Here is a 24,319-nt window from a genome sequence, read left to right as displayed (position 1 = left end):
ATTTAGGGCTAGAGGGGTGAAAATCGCCAAACACGGAGGACATGTGGACCCGTTTTAGCCCCCCAACTTTTAAAACATTTGGGTCTTCCCCCGATTTCTAGTGATTTTTTTTTCCTTTTTATAAATAAATCCCCTATAAAAGCATTCCATTTTTCTCCCAGTTGACCGGGCCTTCTTAACTTCTGCAGCAGAAGAAGGAGGGCCAGCGGAACTACCGGCCAGCCAAATGGGAAAGATTCTCCACACAAACACACAGCCTAGCCCCAAGATTTCACTTCTTAATAAAAATATTACACCATCAACTCCTTCAAAAGCTTTTTCTGATCCTTGGGGGGGGGGGGTTATGAAAACGTTCCTCAAAGGCAAAAGGCAAGCCAAGCCGAGCGGAGACACAGCAACAGCAACCCAGCCCCAGCACCCAGCAGCATCAGCAATTTATTTATTTATTTATTTATGGTATTTATATTCCGCCTTTCTCACCCCAAAGGGGACTCAGGGCGGATCACATTATATACATATAGGGCAAACATTCAATGCCCATATACACAGAACTGAGACAGAGACAGACACAGAGGCAATTTAACCTTCTCCTGAGGGGATGTTCGATTCTGGCCATAGGGGGGAGCAGCTGCTTCCATCATCCACTGTGACGGCACTTCCTCATTCCAACGTCGTAAATTAGTTAAATTTGCCTCCCCACTTTAAAAGTGGTAACTTATTTCCTACTTGATAGATGCAACTATTTTTCCGGTTGCTAGGTCAGCAACGAGCAGTGGCTATTTTTTTTTTAATTGACAGGTGCTCACCCCACTACGGGCTGGCCTCGAACTCTTGACCTCATGGTCAGAGTGATTTATTGCAGCAGGCTGCTCACCAGCCTGCGCCACAGCCCGGCCCCGGCAATGGCTGCTTTAGGGGCAGTCCCCCCCCCCCATATACCCTCCCTGCCCTTCCTGCCCAGCCCACTTCAGTGATTCCTTGGCCTCTGATTGGCCTCCTCCCCGCCTCCTTCTCTGACGTATGAGGAAGTGATTGCAGGCATGGAGGCCATGTGGCCAGAAAACGAAAGCAAGCACGATGACAGTGCAGCTTTCATTTTTGTGTCGCCTTATGTTTTGTATGAAAATGTCATCATTCATTTCGTGTAGACAAACGGTTGACACAAAACGAATGCACGAAGGAAACGAGGGAAACAAATACCGCACACATCCTAGTCTACACCAGTAGTTCTCAATCTTTGTAATGCCGCGACCCTTTAATACAGTTCCTCATTTTGTGGTGATCCCAACCATAACATTATTTTTGTTGCTACTTCATAACTGTCATTTTGCTACTCTTATGAATCATAATGTAACTAACTGATATGCAGGACTTATTTTCATTCACTGGACCAAACGTGGCACAAATACCCGATACGCCCAAATTTGAATGGTGGGGTTGGAGGGGGGTGATTTTGTCATTTTGGAGTTATAGTTGCTGAGATTTATAGTTCACTTACAATCAAAGAGCATTCTGAATTCCACTAACGAGGGAACTCAACCAAACTCCGCACACAGGACTCCCATGACCAACAGAAAATATTGGAAGGGTTTGGTGGGCATTGATCTTGAGTTTAGCTGTAATTCACCTACATCCAGAGAGCACTGTGAACTCAAACAATGATGGATCTGGACCAAACTTGGCACCAATACTCAGTATGCCCAAATTTGAATACTGGCGGAGTTTGGAGAAAATAAACCTTGACATTTGGGAGTTCACCTACAAAGAGCACCTTGAACCCCACCAACAATAGAATTGGGCCAAACTTCCCATATAAAACACCCATGACCAACAGAAAATACTAGTCTTTGGCAAATCCTCTGACACCTCCCTTGTGACCCGCCCCCAGGGGTCCCAACCCCCAGGTTGAGAAATTCTGGTTTACACTATGGAGTCCTATAAGTGAGGATTGTGGGACTTTCACAATTCTTTCACATCTCCTAAACTAGCAAATACATGGGGGGGGGGGGGGGGTCATCAATATGAAGCAGTCACAAACTCATCAGTCTACGTTACACGTTTGAACTGACATGGTGTAGTACAGAGCTTTCCAAACTTTGTGTTGTGACACGTTAGCGTGTCAGCTGCAATGTGTAGATATGTTTCACGAGCGTAACAAAAAATGATGGAAAATCTTGGGAATGTATGTTACTACCTTTAAAAAAGTAAAAGTTTTCCCCTGATGTTAAGTCCAGTCGTGACCGACTCTGAGGGTTGGTGTTCATCTCCATTTCTAAGCCGAAGAGCTGGCATTGTCCATAGACACCTCCAAGGTCATGTTGCCGACATGACTGCATGGAGCGCCGTTACCTTCCCCTCCGGAGCAGTACCTATTGATCCACTCACATTTGCATGTTTTCAAACTGCTAGGTTGGCAGGAGCTGGGGCTAACAGCAGGCGCTCATTCCGCTCCCGGGTTTTGAACCTGGGACCTTTTGGTCCGCAAGTTCAGCAGCTCAGCGCTTTAACACACTGTGCCACCAGGGGCCCCTATTTTACTATCTTACAAATCATATATTTTTTAAAATATAAATGAAACGTTTTCATGAGGTAGTTGTGTCCCCATACATTTTAGTATTACAATTTCTGTATATGTATTTAAGGGATTGGTTTAACCTCCGCTTTACTAGTGAAACTGAATTACTGTGTCGTGAAATGATGCATGTCTAAAAAGTGCATCAGCTACATGAAATGTTTGGAAAGCTCTAGTGTAGTGATTTGAGTGTTAGACTACAGCTCAGAGGACCAGGGTTCAAATCCCCACTCAGCAATGGAAGCCCACTGTGTGACTTTGGGCACGTCCTGCTCTCGGCCTCAGAGGAAAGCAAAAGCAAATCCTCTCTGAACAAATCTAGCCAAGATGACTCTGTAAAAGGTTCACCTTCTGGTCTCCATACACTGGAAATGACTTGAAGGCACACAACAACAACAACTGCCTTAGTGAATGCTAGCCTAGGTTTGCCAGTAGAAGGTAGGGTTCCCCAGATTCCCCCCTGACATATACAATCGTGTCTCTTTGACTATATGAAGACTGATACTCAGAAAATGTGTTCTCTATTAATGTGTGTGTGTGTGTGTGTGTGTGTGTGTGAGAGAGAGAGAGAGAGAGAGAGAGAGAGAGAGAGAGAGAGAGAGAGAGAACATCACCCGCCCACACAGACAAACTGCACACCAGCCCACTAATAGAGCAGAGTCCACCGTATAATCACTATTGGGCTTGATGTGGGTAGAGGGCATGTTTCCCACTTTTAAATGCACAGCTGCTCATCATATAGTTTGGCTCTAATTTGAAAGAGCCGCAGAGAGGAGGTGACCAGATATAATAGGCATTGTAAGCAATTTGAACCAAAGCGCACACACACACACCCTCACAAGAGCATTCCAGACATGGCCTGATTATGAAGTAACTTGCAATAAAAGAGGCTTGCACCTGTCTTTTGACCCACAGGACTTATAAAGCTGCCAAGTCAAATTATATTGAGACTTCTATTGTCTATACTTTTTTAGAAAATTGTTTTTTTACAAGTGGGGTCCCACCCTCGCATTGTTATCCTTACCTTTTTACTTGGACTGAGAGTACAGTGAGACCTCCATATCCATGGAGGATATGTTTCTGGCCAGGCCACAACTATGGAACATGGTTAAAGTAGCTTACTTCTTGTCACAGCATACCTTAGAGTTGTGCTGGAGGGCCTAGAGATTCTTAGAAAAGTATCCTCAAGGAATTTGCTGGATTCTTCCATGCAACTCCATGGTAACCTTTGTGGGAGCATGCTAAAGTCCCTTGAAGGTCCTAGCAAATTCTTAGAGATACCCTTTTTACCTGGGAGTGGATAAACCACGGATATGGGTTCTGTGGTTATGGGGGTCTTACTGTAATATGCAACAATCTCCTTGCTGTGTAGTTCATTTTTCTATCTTTATTGCTTACTGGAAAGCTGTGCTAACAGAATAGCTAGCAGCAGTCTGTTTGTGTCAGTAAAGGTTTTCCCCTGACATTAAGTCTAGTCGTGTCCAACTCTGGGACTTTGTGCTCATCTCCATTTCTAAGGTGAAGAGCTGGCGTTGTCCACAGATGCCTCCAAGGTCATGTGGCCAGCATGACTGCATGTAGCACCGTTACCTTTCCGACAGACTGGTACTTATTGATCTACTCACATTTGCATGTTTTTGCACTGCTAGGTTAGCAGAAGCTGGGGCCAAGAGTGGGAGCTCACCCCGCTCACCAAATTTGAACTGCTGACCTTTCGGTCAGCAAGTTCAGCAGCTCAGTGGTTTAACCCGCTATGCCACCTGGGCTTTGTTAGTGTAAACCACTGTTAATGCTACCATCAATGGCAGAGATGAAGCTGAATTCCCCAGTGAAACATTCCTTATAGTTCGAATGTTGTGGCACAAGATAAACGACCAAATTTGCTTTCCTATGAGACCTCCTCCAAAGCTGCTGCATGTAGAAGCCTCCTGCTTGGTTGACTTCCAACCATACAGACTAATAGCATTTCTTTTTAAAAATATATTAAAAATCAAACACGCAGATAAGTTAAGGCCCAGTTTGGAAAGTGCCATTTTATCTTCAGTGATAGATTTTTCAGACCCAGATTCCATAAAAACATACACAGTATGCAGATACTTTAATCGTTTTGTAGCAGTGGCTTGCTTGCTTCACCAATTTTAGTATAAAGTTCCCTTATATCCACAAGCATCTCTGGAGACCAGTGTTCAATTCCCTGCTCAGCCATGGAAACCCACTGGTGACCTTGTGTGGGCCATAAGCTCTCAGCCTAAGAAAACTGCAGGATAAGATTGCCATGTTGGAAACAGCTTGATGGCACACATAAATAAGAATATTGCATACTCTTTTGAAGGTTCAGATTGAAATCTAGAATAGAGTTACTACCCTACTGACAACATCGTCACAACCTGCTGTTCATAATATCAAGTCAGACTATTGATCCATCTAACTCAGAATTGTTCCCTCTCACTGGGAGATGCTTTTCTAGAGCTTAGTTGGAAGTCTTTCTTTTCACCTGCTATCCTTTTTTAAATGTAAATGATATGAATCAAACTTTCAGAAAACATATGCACGAACCCTAGTCTCCTGCTCTGTGAAGGGGGAAAGAAAGCTCATTGCAAAATGTATAGACTTGGTCCCTCTCTCAGTTGTCTCATTCCTAAAAGCTTTGCTCTGGCTGGTCTTCTCCGATCCCCCAGCCCCCATTTGGTTTGCTCCACAGCTGGAAAAGAAGCATAATAAGTTGGGGATGGACACAGCAGGACAAACTGTAGCTATGATCTCATTGTCAAACTTTGGGCATGAGAAGAATGCAAATGGTGTAATGAGTCGCTGACATGCATACCTGTGGTTGGAGTGAATGGGGGAAGGAAGGGGAACAAACGACTTTTCTGTCCAAACTGTTCCAGAGAAAACCATCACCGGTTAGGCATGTATTAATTCAGCCCTCAAAAATCTTTTATTTGCTGTAAGGTGGAAAATATATAGTGCGTACCCAGCTTTTAAAAGGGCGGGAGGAGAGACAATCTTTTAAACCACATCTTTTTTTTCTCCATTATACTTTGTGTATAATGATGATGACAAAGAGCATAAAGGAAACAATTCACCTAGAGAGAGATATTTGCTCTTGGCTGTCATAATCTTTCTGTTCTGCCTCAGTTCATCAGCCCTGAATAAAAGATTACACTAATCTCTTAAGAACTTGATGGTATCAGAATGTTTTCCTTCTTTCCAAGCTTCCTTCTTGTAAACCTATGTTAAATCCATACCCTGTTCCCCCACATTTTTTCTTTACCTCTCCTTCTTTCTCTTTCTCTCATCATCCTGAGACTCAATGTAGCTGACATTAAAAAACACGGCACTGCTAAAAAGACAAATGATTGGGCCCCAGAACAAACCAATCTCAAACTCTCCCTAGAATCGAAAACTAAGACTGTCATAATTTGAACATGTCACGAGAGATTCATTCAATTGGAAAATATGATAGTGCTCAGGAAGATAGAAAACAGTAAGAGAAAAAAAGCAAACACATTAAAGGTGAATTGAGCATATAATATAATACAGACAGTCCCCATGTTACAAGACAGCAAAAAAGTGAATCTGTCCCTAGAAAGGGAAATCTATCTCTAGAAAGGGAAATTCACTCCCGAAAGAGTTATTATGGGGAAAAGATGGCTCAACTGAAACTTTACCATCAATCCTTGTTTACACAATAAGCCAGATTTTTCAAAATTCAATTATCACAGGCACAAAAGGTGAAGTGAAATCTTCTGAACGGGGGCACAGGCAGCTAAACAAACACTACAGGGACATTAACCCTTTCCTATGCTATCCAAAGCTTGTTTGTGTGCAGAGCCGGCCCTAGGTATTTTTCAAGTGTAGGCGAACAGAATTTTGGTGCCCCCCCCCCCCAAATCAATCACTGAAAAATAAAAGCATTGGATAAGTGAAAATGTTTGATAATAAGGAGGGATTAAGGAAAAGCCTATTAAACATCAAATTACATTAAGATTTTACAAATTAAGTACTAAAACATCATGTTTTACAACAAATCAACAGAAAAAGCAGTTCAATACCTTGCGGAGGCAGGTCGCAGGAGACAGGAGTTGCCTCGATGGCGCCCCCAACAAGATGGCGCCACAGGCAACTGCCTAGTTGGCCTGGTGGTTGAACCGCCTCTGTTTGTGTGTGTGTGTGCATTTATATGGATGAAGTTAAACTTTTAAAATCACCTGTTTTGACCTACATACAAATTCAACAAACTTATAGAACCGATCTTGTTTGTAAATTGGCGACTGCCTGTACTTGGGTGATCTAAAGCAAAGCTTTCTAAACTGTGTTGCAACATGTCAATATGTTGGCTGCCATGTGTGTGTGTGTGTGATGCAAATATAATGAGAAATGACATAAATATTGGAAAAGTACATTATTGCATATCATATATTTTATGTCACCATATATTACTATTGATGTATATGTCTATATCTCTTCTAAGGGGTTGGTATAATCTCCGGTTTCTTAGGAAAACTGAATTACGGTGTCGTGAAACAATGTGTGTATAAAAATATGTGTCACCAAAATGAAATGTGTGAAAAGCTCTGCTATAAAGATTTTAGACAGTGTAAAACAAACACATTGCAAAATAAATGTTGGTTTCTTGCATTTTGGATTGGAGGTATAGATTCATAACCTAGAGTTTCAAATTCATAACTCCTTCATTTTTAGTAAAGCTGTGTAGTTCAGTTGTTGCACCGTTGCCATGATGATAAATTACCAAGTCAGGTAAAATGAATTAGCGTGTGATGATGACTAGATAGAGTCCGCTGGGGATCCCTTTTCTTATTCAGGAGCAGGAGACAGAAATGGAGCCCTATGTATGGAAAAATTCCTCTTGGGATGCCAACCAATGGCACAAAGAAAGCTAGTAGAGGCTGATCTCAAATGGGCCGGACTCCCTCTTCCTTATCCACAGGGAGACTGGAGAACACAAGATCTACTTTTCTGTGTGTGGCAAGGGACTCCTTTTGTTAGGTGGCTTTGGAGATTTTTTGTTGCATTTCCCATCTGGTTGCCAGTTCCAAGGTGTCTTTGGAATGCAGTCAGTTTCTGTAGCTTTGAAATTTTCTAAGCTGTGTCTGGAGAAGGATTCCAAGAAATGATACCCAGAAACCTGATGTAATCCCTCTTACTTAGAATAAAACTCTTGTAGCTTCTCTGTTAAGCCTCAAAAAGCTTTTGGTTACTTGGTAGTCTTTCTTGTCTAGGGGAAGGGAGGGAAAAGTGCTTGATGATGATGAAGAGGAGGAGGAGGAGGAGGAATTGTATTTATACCCAAATTTCTCCAGGTTTGGGATCCAGTGTCTCCCAGTCTGGATCAGGAGATCTTAGGAGCCCCTGGTGGCGCAGTGCGTTAAACCCTTGTGGGGACAGGACTGATTGTTTATTTATTTTATTTATTTACAGTATTTATATTCCGTCCTTCTCACCCCGAAGGGGACTCAGGGCGGATCACATTATACACACATAGGGCAAACATTCAATGCCCATAAACACATCAAACAGAGACCAAGACAGACAGACGCAGAGGCAATTTAACCTTCTTCTGAGGGGATGTTCAATTCTGGCCACAGGGGGGAGCAGCTGCTTCATCATCCACTCTGACGGCACTTCCTCATTCCAGGTCGTAAATTAGTTAAACTTGCCTCCCCACTTTTATAAGTGGTACCTTATTTCCTACTTGATAGATGCAACTATCTTTCGGGTTGCTAGGTCAGCAACGAGCAGGGGCTATTTTTTATTTTTAATTGACGGGTGCTCACCCCGCCACGGGCTGGCCTCGAACTCATGACCTCATGGTCAGAGTAATTTATTGCAGCTGCTCAACAGCCTGCGCCACAGCCCGGCCCCTGATGACTCGAAGGTTGGGTTGTTGATCTGAAGGTTGCCAGTTCGAATCCAACCCAGGGAAAGCGTGGATGAGCTCACTCTGTTAGCTTCAGCTCCCCATGCGGGGACCTGAGAGAAGCCTCCCACAAGGATTGTAAAAACATCAAAAACATTTGGGCATCCCCTGGGCTACGTCCTTGGAGATGACCAATTAGCTCATACCAGAAGTGACTTGCAGTTTCTCAAGTCTCTCCTGACATGAAAAAAAAGGAGATCTTCGGGGCACTTTGGCTAAAAAACATGCATTGACTACTAATTAGTACACACTTTGGAGCATGTGTTTAATCTTACATTCATTTTGTACCAATAATGTGTCCTTTTAGTCACATTTTCCCTGTCAAAGTGACACAACATTTGCCCAGCAAGACTCGACACCTGTGTTCTTGAGCATTGTGTGGGCATTTTTGCCAAGGAGCCCCGAGTGCCATCCTGCTAAAGCCCAAGCAGGAAATATGGCAGACTGCCCTAGCAGAAGGCTGTACTGAGCACGTGCAGAAACGAATGAGACACTGCTTAATGCTTAATCACTGTCAACCTTTGTTCTTGTTAAAGACTTGATTGTTGGCCGCGGCGGGGTAACGAGGCACGGTTTCCTAGCACTGTTGCCACGAGAGATTGTGAGAGCTGATCCGCAGCCCAAGAAAAGACATAACGCGCTGGGCTCTTGGAGTCAGGCAACGTTATTGCTTTTCCTCATAACCCAGCAGAGACAATGTAAAATATATATATATATGAGCAACAGGAGTAAAGTATGGGCTTTGATTGCTGTTATTTTTCTTAACATGTATGAAGGATGGATGAATCAGTCTACCGGCATCACTAAGAGGTTGAGAACCACAGTTGGTGACACTGATCCAAGGGGATGACACCCAAATGACTGTCTTGTTTCCACAATGAATGTTTGCATACATACATTACATTAGCATACATTTATTACTTTTATAAAGACATCCCTCTAGTTAGATATAACCACAAAAATATTTTTCATAAGACCAGCTCATATGTACTATCATCATCATCATCATCATCGGGTATCACTCATGACCAAGTATAATTGTCTTCCAAGGATTAGCGGTGGATCTGTAAGTGACTGTAGTGACCTTTCCAGATCCATATGGTCTTTTGCAGTAAGGACATACATTTCCAAATGAAAGGTGGTCCCGACAAACATTTGCTTGACATGCCTTCCTCTTGGCATGTTTCTCCCTTTCGGCTTCTATTTGTGCCTTTGCGGTGTGTTGTCAAGGCCGAAATCACTGGGTTGTTGTGAGTTTTCCAGGCTGTATGGCCATGTTCCAGAAGTATTTTCTCCTGATGTTTCACTCACATCTATGGCAGGCAACCTCAAAGGTTGTGAGGTCTGTTGGAAACTAGGCAAAGGAGGTTTATGTATCTGTGGAAAGTCCAGTGTGGGAGAAAGAACTCTTGTGTGTTGGAGGCAAGTGTGAATGTTGTAATGAATCAGGATGATTAGCATTTGAGGGCCTTGCAGCTTCAAGGCCTGGCTGATTCCTGCCTGGGGAAATCTTTTGTTGGGGTCTCCTCTCCTCTCCTATTCATAGAATAGATGTACCTATTGCCAGAATTGGGAATAATTCTATTACACGGACTGCTTTGTCGTTCTCTGTCGCTCTAGTTGTTGCTACATAATAACACTGATTTCTACTTGTTGTTAGGAAAGCTTCCCAAATGGTTCCCAGGCAACCAATTACTTTTTTTTTTTTTTGGCATTTCTACAAAGCGTTTGCTAGAGAGCAGAGGTTTGCCACAGCACCCGCCTTGTGATTTGTCCCAAATGTATAGATTTCTTCCACCAGGTTTTTGTAGAAGGCATTTCACTTTGCGGATTCTCATTGACCCATCAGAAGGTTGAGAAGGGGTGCTTTCTAGTTTTGCATGTGTCTTTGGTAAACTTATTTTCCCCAACTGTTATTTTTCATCTCTCTCTTTTTTTTCTTTTCTTTTTTTGGTGCCATTTCTAGGATCAACACTCCGTCCTTGGCCAAAGTACAGCCCCCAGCCCAAGTTCTGGCACTTGTACAAATCCAAATGCTGGAAGCAGTTACATGAATTCACCCCAGCAAGCGTTGCTGAATCAGCAGCTGAAACAACAACTTCTCCTGCAGCAGCAGCAGCAACAACAACAACAACAGATATTAACAGAAGCAGTAAGTTTTCAAGTGTCCTGATTTTACTGCCCAACTCCCTGTCATGCAAGGCGCTATACCACGTATGGGCAAACTTCGACTCGCCAGGTGTTTTGGACTTCAACTCCCACAATTCCTAACAGCCTCAGGCCCTTTCCTTTTCCCCCTCAGCCACTTAAGCATCAAGGGAATGTGTCCAGAAAAGGGTGAATGAAATGATCAAGGGTCTGGAGAACAAGCCCTATGAGGAGTGGCTTAAAGAGCTGGGCGTGTTTAGCCTGCAGAAGAGAAGGTTGAGAGGAGACATGATGAAGGCCATGTATAAATATGTGAGGGGAAGTCATAGGGAGAAGGGAGAAAGCTTGTTTTCTGCTGCCTCTGAGACTAGGACGCAGAAAAGTGGTTTCAAACCACAGGAAAGGAGATTCCACCTGAACATTAGGAAGAACTTCCTCACTGTGAGAGCTGTTCAATAGTGGAACTCTCTGCCACGGAGTGAGGTGGAGGTTCCTTCTTTGGAGCCTTTTAAGCAGAGGTTGGATGGCCATCTGTCAGGGGTGCTTTGAATGCGATTTTCCTGCTTCTTGACAGGGGGTTAGACTGGATGGCCCGTAAAGTCTCTTCCAATTCTATGAAGGGTTCCATGTCTGAAAAAAGTTTGGGAACCACTGCCTTAGCTCACCAATAAAGCAATTGATTCAGTGGGTCTGCTTTATTTGAGCCTAACTAAAAGAACTTAAAGGACTGTCTTTGACCGCAAAACTGCCATTATTGAATAAAAGAAGTTCAAAGAGATTCAAATGGGAAATTGCAGAGCAAGAATTTATGAAGTTCCGCTGTGTCTTCAGTGGCTCGGACAGGGCTTTGATCTATGTGAGCTTGTCTGTATTATCAACCCAACTCTTGTTTCGTTTTGTGGTGGTTTGGACAGGGACTTTGCCTCATGGTTTTCTTATTTCTTTCCTTCTTATTTCCTTCTAATTCATGTCTCCATCTCTGAGGCATGAATTAGAGTCCAACCATTAGACAAAAACTGTTCCACACCATTCAGATGTTAATCTACTCATCTGTACTAGGATCTCCTTATCACCTCTCAACCATTGTTAAACAATTGCTGTTAACACAATCATCTGCTCGTATCTTTTGCATTTCCCTTCTCTGTAGACCTGCACACACAAGCACACCATGCATATACATAAATATCTGTCAACAGAGAGAGTACTCCATGCAGCTGATGAAGCGAGCTATAATTCATGACAGCTTATGCTAAATAAAACAAGTTAGTATTTAAAAGTACCCACAGAACTCGTAGTTTTATTTTCTTTGGGACTTACATTGGCTTCAAAGCTCCTAGTATGAAAATGTCATAGCAGAACTTTGGACATCATTCAATGATGCAAAAAACTTTATTTAGTCTAGATTCTCTTGACTTGAGTTGGGCTTTCAACAATGCAAAACATAATTCAAGTGCAGGGTGATGCATATTAGTGGCAGGGTACATTCATTTAGCTCTCATTTTTGCATCTCCCTGAAATGAAGACATGTGTGAATGCATACAATTTCCTGCTCACAATGCAATTCGCATACATAAAAATGTATTCAAAAAATTTATTCTTTTGATAAATATTCATGGAAAAATGCATTCATGCTTTTCTCCATAGGAAAATGTATGCTAAATTGTGTACATTTGAAAAATGCATGCAAAAATGTACACATCTTGACAATTGTCCCAAGAGGCATACATTGCCAGGCATGACTTAGATGAGGACTTATAATCGGATTTTGTTATCTTCAAGTCTGAGAATAGAAAAATCTTAGTTTGACTAGTTTGCCACAATTTGATAAAGTTACTTTTTGATATTTCATGTTCCATACCCTCTTCCAGCCACTGTGCTGTATTTTGGGAGTTGTAGTTAAAAAACTAACTTCCTAAAACTCTCAGATACACACATCCCTCCCTTGAAATATCTGTGATCTTTTGCACTGAATATATGGGGAAACCAACCTGAATTTTTTTGCCGGTGGAGCATGTGTTGTTTTCTCGTTGAGCAATTTCCAGCCCTTCAGTCGTGATTCCATGATATAAGTAAACAGCACAACACATGATTGCAGATGAAGGGTGGGAGGTTTGTATCTTCAGCCCCAGGGAAAGCAGGTTACAGGGCAGCCAAGTTGTGCAGACAACGTCAGGCAGATCCCACTTCTTCCTGAGCAGCTGCTTCCAGGGCAAGAAAGGACCACCCGGGTGGAGTCCCTGCATACCTTCAGGCGACACTCACTTTCCCACTGGGAAACCTCTTTGCATTGGGAGTGCAGAGCCAGGCAGAAAGTCATTCCCTTTTGCAGGGAGAACAGACACAACATGTTGTCGGAGGGTTTCATGACTGGAATCAATGGGTTGCTGTGAGTTTTCCAGGCTGTATGGCCATGTTCCAGAAACATTCTCTCCTGACGTTTCGCTCACATCTATGGCAGACATCCTCAGATTTTGTGAAGTCTGTTGGAAACTAGGCAAGTGCGTTTATATATCTGTGGAAGGTCCATGGTGGGAGAAGGAACTCTTGTCTGTTTGAGGCAAGTATGAATGTTGCAATTAGCCAGCTTGATTAGCATTAAATAGCCTTGCAGCTTCAAAGCCTGGCTGCTTCTTTCCTAGGGGCATCCTTTGTTGGGAAGTGTTAGCTGGTTCTGATTGTTTCCTATTGTTTTTAACACCTGTATTTAAAAACTCTAAAATTAGGACAGTAAATAATGAATAACACTCAGAAGCCAGGGAAATGCCAGACAAGAAACAATCAGGGCCATCTAACACCTCCCAACAAAGGATTCCCTCAGGCAAGAAGCAGCCAGGCTTCTTCAGGTTTTCCCCTGACGTTAAGTCCAGTCATGTCTGACTCTGGGGGTTGGTGCTCTTCTCCATTACTAAGCCGAAGAGCCGGCGTTGTCCGTAGACACCTCCAAGGTCATGTGGCCAGCATGACTGCATGGAGCGCTGTTACCTTCCCGCCAGAGCGGTATCTATTGATCTACTCACATTGGCATGTTTTCGAACTGCTAGGTTGGCAGAAGCTGGCGCTAAAAGCGGGCTCTCACTCCGCTCCCGGGGTTTGAACCTGCGACCTTTCGGTCTCCAGCTCAGTGCTTTTACACACTCCGCCACCAGGGCTCCTATCTGTAAGGCTATTCAATGCTAATCAAGCTGGCCAGTTGCAACATACATACTTGCCTCAAACAGACAAGAGTTATTTCTCCCACTGTGGACCGTCCACAGATATATAAACCCCACCCTCTGAGGATGCCTGCCATAAATGTGGATGAAACATCAGGAGAGAATGCTTCTGGAATGTGTCCATGCAGCATGAAAAACTCACAGCAACCCAGAACAGACACACTTTAACAGATACTAAGAGAGATAACAAGGAAGGAAAACAGAAGGATCAGCAGTGTTCCAAAAATGAGTTTTTAGCTTATGTTACTGACATTCATCATAGGCAGCATGACTGGGTCAAATTCAAAAATAAAAATATATATTAATAAAATTGCATTATTTGAGGCATCGGTAGGATAAATGTTTTTGAATATTTATATAAAACCGTAATTTAAGATAATAATAAGACTTTAATAAGATAAGACTGTCCAACTCTGAATACCTATATACTCAAGTATAAGCCGACTTGAATAGAAGCCGGCCAGAACCCTCACCCAAGTATAAGCCAAGGGGAGCTTTTTCAGCCCTAAAAAAGGGCTGAAAAACTAGGCTTATACTCGAGTATATACAGTAATTATGATATTATATATTATTATATTGTACTATATTATTACACCACACTATATATAATACACGACCAGTATATTATATTATTGGTATTATATAATATATTGTACTATATCATAAATAATAATAATATTCATCATCATCATCAACAACATCATCTCCCCAAGAAAATGCTAACCCTTACATCAGCATTCCCAAGCCAGCATTCTCCTTAGATTTCTGACAGGGATTAATGGGAACTGCATTATTATTAATAATAGTAATAATAGTCTGAGCTGGGGATTAATGTTTTACGTGCTGTGGGATCCTTCCTATTCCTCTCCTTTAGTCTGGTCCATGCAATGACTTCCATAGAATGAATCTAAACAACCTGTTTCCTTCTCTTTTTGTTCTGCTCTCATTAGGAGAAGATAACTCCTCAGGACCAGCTGAATCGGCACCTCGCGAGGCCACCACCGGACTATAAAGACCAAAGAAGGAATCAAGTCAACATACAGCAAACCCACCAATATTCCAGTAAGCATATTTAAACACAAAGATCGAGACCTGGATCTGAAAGATGAAATGGTTTTGAGTTTCTGAAATGGAGCTCAGCCCTCTCTGTGTATAGTTTTTCTTTTATCCTTTTACTGTCTCCTTGGTCCCTTCTTCCATCAATTTCTCCCTTCTCTCAATCCTCCTGCCTGTTAATTTCCTCTTCACTGTCGTCTGTGCCAAGTACAAAAGTCCTCTTGTCCCCAGAGCCCCTGCGAAGATCCCCCTGCCCCAGAAAAACCAGCTTTCCACTTTCTTCACAGAAGATGCATTGATTTTCTTTTCTATATCGCTTGATTGACCTTCCCTCCCCGGCTCTTAAAATGTCTGTGGCATCAGAGTAGCTCAACTTGAAAGGGGTGACTCACAGATTTTGAGCCTACTAAATGTATAGAGAAGCCATGAGATCAATTATGGTGGATTTAAAAATAGGAGTCTATTTCATTCTGCTGGAATGTATCTGGTGGCTGACAGTTGAAGGATTTGTCCAGAGAAGAGAGACATGTAAAATGCAATACATCTTCAGTTAACTTAAAGCACCCTCCATGCCACTCATCTTAAAAATAAGTGCACAAAGTTGAATTGCAAAAAGCCTAAATTTTCAGAGATCCCATAATATTAAATGTAGACCAAGGTCTTACATCATCACACATAGCTACAACTATGGAGCTCCATCATTGTAACTACAGTAGAGTCTCACTTATCCAAGCTAAACGGGCCGGCAGAAGCTTGGATAAGCGAATATCTTGGATAATAAGGAGGGATTAAGGAAAAGCCTATTAAATATCAAATTAGGTTATGATTTTACAAATTAAGCACCAAAACATCATGTTATACAACAAATATGACAGAAAAAGTAGTTCAATACGCAGTAATGTTATGTTGTAATTACTGTATTTACGAATTTAGCACCAATATATTACGATATATTGAAAACATTGACTACAAAAATGGCTTGGATAATCCAGAGGCTTGGATAAGCGAGGCTTGGATAAGTGAGACTCTACTGTACATCTTGTGATGCCACCCCCAAAAAACATACCTTTTTCATCCAAGTAACATCCCAATGAAAGGCACTGCAAATCAGCCATAGATGATTTGCATAACTCTAAGGTAGATGATGAAGACATTGAAATAGTTAAAGGTTTTCCATTCCTTGGATCAATCAGAATAGAGATTGCTTGATCCAAGTCAGAAAACCAATCAAAAAGTCAGAAAACTAGGATTTGGAAAGACAGCTTATAAGGTAACTACTGATTAGACAAGATCCTGAAGGGTAATGATATGTAATTGAATAGGTATTAAATATAGAGATGTCCAAGGCATCATATTTCCCATTTCTACATTTCATTGTAAAAGCTGGATGGTAAAGGAAGCCAATAAGAAGATAATTCATTTGAGATGCAGAGTTCTGGGATACCATGCGTTTGCTGAAAAGACAAATTAATGGGCCCTAGAATATATCAGGTCTGGACTCTCCCTATAAGCCATCATGAATAAACTACAACTGGGTTGCTGTGAGTTTTCAGGGCTGTCTGGCCATGTTCCAGAAGCGTTCACACATCTATGGCAGGCATCCTCAGAGGTTGTGAGGTCTGTTGGAAACTAGGCAAGTGAGGTTTATATATCTGTGGAATGTCCACACTGCCAGATAATTCAATTCAGTGTGCATTTTATACAGCTCTGTAGAAGGGGCCTCATATAATCCAGCCCAACCCTTTCTACTATGCAGCAGGACACAATCCAAGCATTCACAAAACATGGACAACGTATATTCTATACAATACTACACAGGGACATAGACCCCCCCCCCTACCCTCACGACTTTCACAGTACACAAACAACCAAATGCATACTAAACATAAAGACAACCATACAACAGACATTCAAAACCACCACTACCTCAACAAGTTCTCACCAACACCACCAGACTATGCCACAGCAACGCGTGGCCGGGCACAGCTAGTCTTATATATGGTCCTCAAGAAATATTGCAAATGCTTCTGTTTGCACGGGCAGTGTTAAGCGTATAAATCCCTCCCGGAGTCATAGGCCTGGGCAAGAATTGTAAACTGACACATTCTCTGCTACCACTCATTTCTTTCGGTATCTAAAGGTCTGGTTCTGTTCTTTTCCCGACACTAATTGGAATGCAATTCCTCCCCATCTGGGAGAAATTAGAGTGGCAAAAAGGGAGGTTAAAAATAGCAAGCGATTCAGAGAAAAAAGGAAACTTTGTCTTTGGGGTGAGATAGAAAGCCAATGTCCCAACCACGGTGCCCTTTGAAATAACTCATGTCATTACTCAATAATACGGGGTGTGGGCCATCTGTGTACGAGTCAACATGTTCCATCTATGCTGGTGTTTAAGATGCCCCGGCAGCTCTTTCATGCTTTTATGGCGCTGAGCTGGCAGACTGTCTGCCTGGAATGATTTTTCGTCACAATGACGGTCTTAACTAATTCTGGAAGGATGCAAACTAGCCTCCAGTTGCAAGGGCTAATTAGAGGTGCGTCTGTGTTGTGGAGTTAATGCAATTTGACAGCGTTTCAACTAACATGGCTCAATGGTATGGAATCCTGAGAATTACAGCTTGGTGAGGCATCAACAGTTTTTGGCAAAAAAGGCTAAAGACATTGGGAAACTGCAACTCCCGTGAGGCCATAGTGTTGAGCCATGGCAGTTAAAGAGGTGCCAAAATGCATTAATTATTCAGTGTAGATGCATCTGAGGCATGTATATACTAACATGGTTCTTCATATTTTCATTCATTTCTAATCCTCCATCTATATCCTTCCACTACTCCCTTTGATTTTTTTTTTTCTGATGGATTTTCTGCCTCATCTTAGGATAGTGGGATTTTCTTTGGGCTGAGTATTAACAATATGCAATATCCTGTGTGCACAGGAGTGATATCCTGAACTGTATTTGCACTCCATAGTGTGAAAGGCTCAATGGATCCTGTTTAGGGAGAAAAGTGGGACATAAATAAAGATTTATTATATTATCTATTATTATAAAGGGGCTGGGACCCCCAGTGGCAAAGTGTGTTAAAGCACTGAGCTGCTGAACTTGCGGACTGAAAGGTCCCAGGTTCAAATCCTGGGAGCAGAATGAGTACCTGCTGTTAGCCCCAGCTCCTGCCAACCTAGTAGTTCGAAAACATGCAAATGTGAGTAGATCAATAGGTACCGCTCCAGCGGAAAGGTAACGGCGCTCCATGCAGTCATGCCGGCCACATGACCTTGGAGGTGTCTACGGACAACGGCGGCTCTTCGGCTTAGAAATGGAGATGAGCACCAACCCCCAGAGTCGGTCATGACTGGACTTAACGTCAGGGGAAACCTTTACCTTTACCTTATAAAGGGGCTGGGCTTAGCACAGCAGGCTAAACCGCTGTGCTGCAGAAAATATCCTGCTAATCATAAGGTTAGTAGTTTGAGCCCAGGTCGGGGTGAGCTCACCTGCCCACCTAGTAGGTCGAAAGCAGAAATGCGAGTAGATAAATGGGTACTGCTTTTAGCAGGAAGGTAATAAAGGTGCCCTTAAGGACATAGATCGGAGAAAAGCTCCTTGGCATGAAAAATGAAGCAAGACCACCTCCCACGCTACCCCGTGGCCAGAGTCAAGCACAGCCTCCAAGATGCCGGAAATAAGATGGAAAAAACTGCCTTTACCTTTGTTTGTGTTGTCTGTCCTTGTTAAATGTATAATCGGCATTGAATGTTTGCCGTATGTGTGTTCTATAAGATGCTCTGAGTTCCCTTCGGGGGTGAGAAGGGTGGACTATAAATACTGTAAATAAATAAATAAAGGAGATTTCTAGGTAGAGCTAAGAAATAATCTTGTCTGAAGCTCTGGCTCCCAAGCAGAGTGGACTGTGATGGACTAAATGGATCAGTGATATGGTTTGTGCCTTTCTAGAGTCATGCTTTGTACACTCTTTCATATCCCACCTTTCATCAGGAAATTGGAAGCTGTCCCAAATATTGCTGTATCTCCCATTTCCTGGTGGGAAGAACATCTAATTTCCTATATAGTCTTAGGAGCTGTCAAAGGCAAAAAATAACATCATTGATGTCCAACAGAGTTTTAGAGTGGATGGATGATGTAGGAAAGGTGTTACGATGGGGAAAAGTCTTACTGGTGATGGTTAATAATAATAATAATAATAATAATAATAATAATAATAATAATAATAATAATAGAAAACACTATGTCACATGATTTTTGATCCTGGGTTATAAATGTCATTTCCCAATTGATTATATCATAAAAACAAGGAAAAGGTTTATTAAACTGCAAAAACTTTGTTTTTGCAGGATAGCCTGCAGCACGTTTTGCTATAATTTTTTAATTAATATCTCATCAAGTATTGACCAATTCAACATAGTTTGTGGAAGCCTCAGAAATGAAGTTTCTGGAGTATAACAACTATTTTCAAAGTAAGCACCACACAATTGAACAAGAATAACGATTTCAAACCAGAAACAGAATATTTTTCAAATTTTGTTACATAATGTAGTAATTATTTAATACCTGCCGCTCCTTGTGGCTTGAGCCTTAAACTGATAGATCAATGAGATTTCACTCACCATCTTATCTCCTTTTCTAGGTGGATCAGCCACTGTGAGCATCAGTTCCAGCCTATGCTTTTCCAACCCCATTTCAACTCCTTTGACACAAACGTCAACTCTACTATCGACAGCTCATGGAACCAGGCTGCCTTCTCTTCCGGCCAGTCACCACATGAGCTGTTATGGGAATGTCCCTCGCAGTCAACCCAACGCGTACAATGTGACATCTTCAAGGGTGAGCCCAGTCCCACAGAACAGGAACCCAAATCCAGTTGTATCTAGTCAGAACAGTCCAGCAGCCTCTCAACAAGTCCCTCCTGGGCAAGGAAACAACTTACCGACATTTAATAGTGGTCCCGGGATCAACCCCCAGCAAGGGAAGCTTGGCTTGAGCCAAGGGACCGCCACACAAAGACCGGCAAACGTGTTGGTCTCTTCGAATTCCACATCTCAGAACTGGGTTTCTCCAGAAACAGGAGTAAAACAAGAAACACGAAAGGCCATGGGTTCCCCTTTCCCAACAGGGAGCCCTTATACAAACCAGCAAATGCAACGCACAGCTGCTCACCAGCAATTCTCCCAGCGTGCCATGGTGCCTGCTTCCCAGTTGGCCACTGCCCAGATGAGGACACCCGTGAGCCAGATGAACCAGACTCTAAATGGACAAGTGGCTGGGTCACCAAAATCCCAGAATGCAAGGTCTAACCAGGTACGGGCACAGGCCATGCCACACTTAAATCCAGCTGGGGTTGGCATGGCATCTCCACCACACACCTTGCCATCCAACCATTTTTCATCCTCTGCCAATCCAACACCTGCCAGGGCTTATCAAGGAACTGATCATGCTAGCGACCTAGCATTTGACTTTCTGAACCAGCATGGAGATAACATTGGGCCAGCGCTCAACAGTGATCCGGACTTCATTGATTCTTTGTTGAAAACAGAACCTGGTAATGATGACTGGATGAAAGACATCAATCTTGATGAAATATTAGGTGGCCATTCCTGAGACAATGCAGTTGACAATCACAAACGCATGGTGTTTCTTTACGGTCGTTAAATATGTTTGCCCCCAAAACTTGGATATCACACTGTAATGTTTGTAGACAAAAAGAAGGTATCCACTGGATTGGATCCAGGCTTAGTCGTGACTGACTCAAGTGCTATTGATGTCAGTCAGCCTCCCTTAGTATATGATGAAGCCTGGATTAGGGTTGTAAAGAACAATTGCAAATTTTCTCATCCTCATTGAGAAAAGGGGTCTCAACACAATAAGACACCCCATTGGGACTGCTGCAAAATTTTTTCACATTTCAGGACTTTTGTGGAAATTTCATTTGCACAAGAAAACATTTGTTTTTGTGTAAAACAAAATCCCATTTTTTTGGTTGGGATTCTGTGTTTTGCTCTGCAAAAAGTCCCTGAAAGCAAAAAATATTGGAAAATGTCCATGATCTCACTTCATGAGGGGAAAACATTTGAAACAATTTCTTCATTCATGCAAGAATGAAATAAGCAAGGATTTACATCTCTAGTGTGGATCCAACCCACAGCTTTCCGAATAATCAAAGGGGCTGTTAGTGGTTTACCCTGGGAAACCATGCAAACAATTACTATATTTGCCTACACACAAAATCTACTTTTTCAAACTGAAATAATATTTACATCTATATGTCTAAGTGGAAACTCAGGAGGAAATGTCCATGACATTAGATATACTATATATACTCATGTATGAGTCAATCAGATATAAGGGAAGGTTTTGGAGCCAAATTATGGATTTTGATATTATACATGGATAATCTAGTAATTCCATGGAGAAGGAAAAGCAACAGCACTGTCTCAGAGGCCACTATTTTCCATGCAGGCTTTTTAAAAAAAAGGCTTAGAGGGGATCAGTGCTCCAGGATTTTTTTTTCGTGTCAGGAGCAACCTGAATTGCTTCTGGTGTGAGAGAATTGGCCGTCTGCAAAGATGTTGCCCAGGGGACGCCCGGATGTTTAGTGCTCCAGGATGGACTAAGCTCTTTCCTTTTGCTAGGGAAGGGTTTCTTTTTGTTACCTGAGTTAAGGCACAAAACTTAATGGATAAGTTGACTCAGGTTTTGGGGGTCAATTTTTGGACTAAAATTATTTGACTTATAGATGAATATATACAATATATCTGCTGTTCTATTCAGCTGGATAGAGCGAGGGCACATGTACATACAGACATATCTGGAGCAGTGAATGGGGAAAACAAAATATTCAACCAGAAACTCTTTAGGAGTTATCATAGTAGTCACCAGACATGAGCAAAAAATAGTTGCTCTATAATAGGATACACATTTTCATATAAAAGGTCCCAGGCTCTTCTGCTATCCTCCAGGTAGAACTGAGAAAGATCCCTGCCTGAAAACCTGGGCAGCCACAACCAGTCAGTCTTGGTCAAGGATGGAGAACTTACGGTGCTCCAAAGATTTGGGGTTACAACTTCCATCAGACCTAGCTGTTATAGCCAGTATATTGAGGAATCAGGGGAGCACCTGTGCAACAATTTCAGGAGGGGTGTGCCTTCTTAATTCCTGGATGGATCAATGAGCTGACCAAGTACAAAACAGTATTTATGTTCTTAGATCAGATAATCCAAAATGCAATGCCTTCATTCTCGGTACTTGTTTATCATGCAGGTTCACTGCCATCCCATCTCTTCCTAAGTCTTATCCTTATAGGATAATGTCATTCTTTAAGCACTAGAGACCTTCAAAAAAATAAGTATTCAGCCATTTCACACCTCAAACGTCATCCATCTTCAACACTTTTTTTCCTACCCATAATTTCCTGCTCCAAGACCCTGCTCGTTCCTAGACCTTTTTGTGTGTGTCCTATTTGCCCGTTTGCTGAGCTAATCAGGCTTAAGGCAGTGCTTTCAACATTTCATTGTATGCTGCCAAAAGATCCTTTGACAGAGGACAGAATATAAACATTTTAATTAATTATTAGGGTACATTTTGGATTCATTTGTGCCTTTCAGCTTAGTGCAGCTTCTGTCAGGATATTTCAGTGTCTCACGTGCAGAGAAATTGAAATATTTGTATCCATAATGACAGGAAAATTCTAGGAGTTTATGTCCAAAGGAAAAAACTTCTCCAGGCTGTGTTTATTTTGACGGGAGGGTGCAGTTAAAGAAATGTAAGCTGGAATGCTCTATATTGCATAAGTTTACACATACTTAGCTGTGTAGGAAAGGTGATAAGGAAACCTGTTAATGAATTGTGAAGATGCCCAAGACTGCCCCAATGGATATTAAGTTGCAATGTGTATCAATATGCAGTGGTCAATTTGCTGGCTTCCCTACAGAGTAATGCAACAGCAGCTCCTAGCTGAATATACAGACATTGCAAAACTGCTCAGTTCTCTATCCTACAGATGTTAAGCCTACTTACAAAAAGTGAGTCCCAAAATTAATCATTTCCATAGGTCTCCATCCTCCTCTTCAAGGACATAGAAGAGCTAGACACCATGGTAGCTTAACATTTCTGGTTTCCCATCATTTCATCCTTCTGCCTCTTGGCACACATCCCATTTTTCAAACGCACAATATCTTTGGAGCAGGTGAGTGTTTATTTCATGGCATCATGTACTAATAGTTAGTGTTGGCTGTGTGACCAAAACGCGGCAAACCTAGGATGTATATGTATCTTTGGAAACAACAAATCCTACATCCTTCATAACATTATGTATCTTCTTTCTCTTATTTGTTTTGAAACCATTCTGGTTAAATGCACTGCCCTTTATTTTTGCATTATTGAATCAGGAGCATTTCTCAGTATTGGCTTGTAAATATATATAAAACCATTTTTGTAAACTTTTGTACAAAAAAATGTAATATTTTGGTAGGAATACTGGTATCATATTCTTTGGGTTATATTTATACGTATGTGAAATAAAAATGTACTGTCTAAACTTCGTATTTTGTATAGCCAAGGAACAAAAAAAATTGCTTACATTTTGTATCTCAATATATGACGTTGTTGTTGAGGATTATATTTATTTGGTATTGTTTTCATTGTGTATATATAACACTTCAGCTGCAGCTTCTAATGTGGGAGAGAAAAAGAACTATTTTTTAAAAAAGAAAAGAAACTCGTCCCTTATAAATTTATATTGATGCTTTCACTGCTAATTTTGCAAAAATTACCACTGATATTGCTGATTCCCCCCTCCCCCGGGGATGTGTGTGCATTGCTCTGCTCATTGAGTGAAAACAGATTGCTCTTTGGGTGTTTTTGCAAATTCAAACTTCTGTATTCTCACAGGATTTCATACTTGATTTCATTAGCAGTTCCCATTTGCCTAATGTTGTTTTTCACAACAACTGGGGAAAGTACTTTTTAAAACTGAAACTTTCAAAGTACTTATCCAACATAAACGGGCCGGCAGAACGTTGGATAAGCGAATATGTTGGATAATAAGGAGGGATTGAGGAAAAGACTATTACACATCAAATTAGGTTATGATTTTACAAATTAAGCACCAAAACATCATGTTTAACAACAAATTTGACAGAAAAAGTAGTTCAATATGCAGTAATGTTATGTAGTAATTACTGTATTTACGAATTTAGCACCAAAATATCATGATGTATTGAAAACATTGACTACAGAAATGCGTTGGATAATCCAGAATGTTGGATAAGCGAGTGTTGGATAAGTGAGACTCTACTGTATCGCAACCTGGCAGCTCCTGGTAAGTCATCACTTTTCCAAGTGTGCTTGACCAAAACACAAGGCTCCTTTGCATTTTCGCT

At 41.7% G+C, this 24,319-nt stretch overlaps 1 protein-coding gene across 2 annotated transcripts in view; it reads left to right on the top strand.

Annotated features, from left to right (window-relative positions):
- Nucleotides 1-23,558, top strand: part of maml2 (mastermind like transcriptional coactivator 2) — a 199,336-nt gene extending 175,778 nt beyond the window's left edge. For both annotated transcript variants that reach the window (XM_003219310.4, XM_016992675.2), the window contains 3 exons: nt 10,480-10,665; nt 14,824-14,935; nt 19,570-23,558. In XM_003219310.4, coding sequence (XP_003219358.2) covers nt 10,480-10,665; nt 14,824-14,935; nt 19,570-20,540 — 1,269 coding nt within the window. In that variant the 3' untranslated portion in view covers nt 20,541-23,558. The remainder of the gene's footprint in view (nt 1-10,479; nt 10,666-14,823; nt 14,936-19,569) is intronic.
- The last annotated feature ends 761 nt before the right edge of the window (nt 23,559-24,319 follow it).

Source organism: Anolis carolinensis, chromosome 3 (assembly GCF_035594765.1).
Source record: "Anolis carolinensis isolate JA03-04 chromosome 3, rAnoCar3.1.pri, whole genome shotgun sequence".
Taxonomy (NCBI): Eukaryota; Metazoa; Chordata; class Lepidosauria; order Squamata; family Dactyloidae; genus Anolis; species Anolis carolinensis.
The sequence above is the reverse complement of the archived record's forward strand: the minus strand, read 5'-3'. Positions and strand labels throughout refer to the sequence as shown.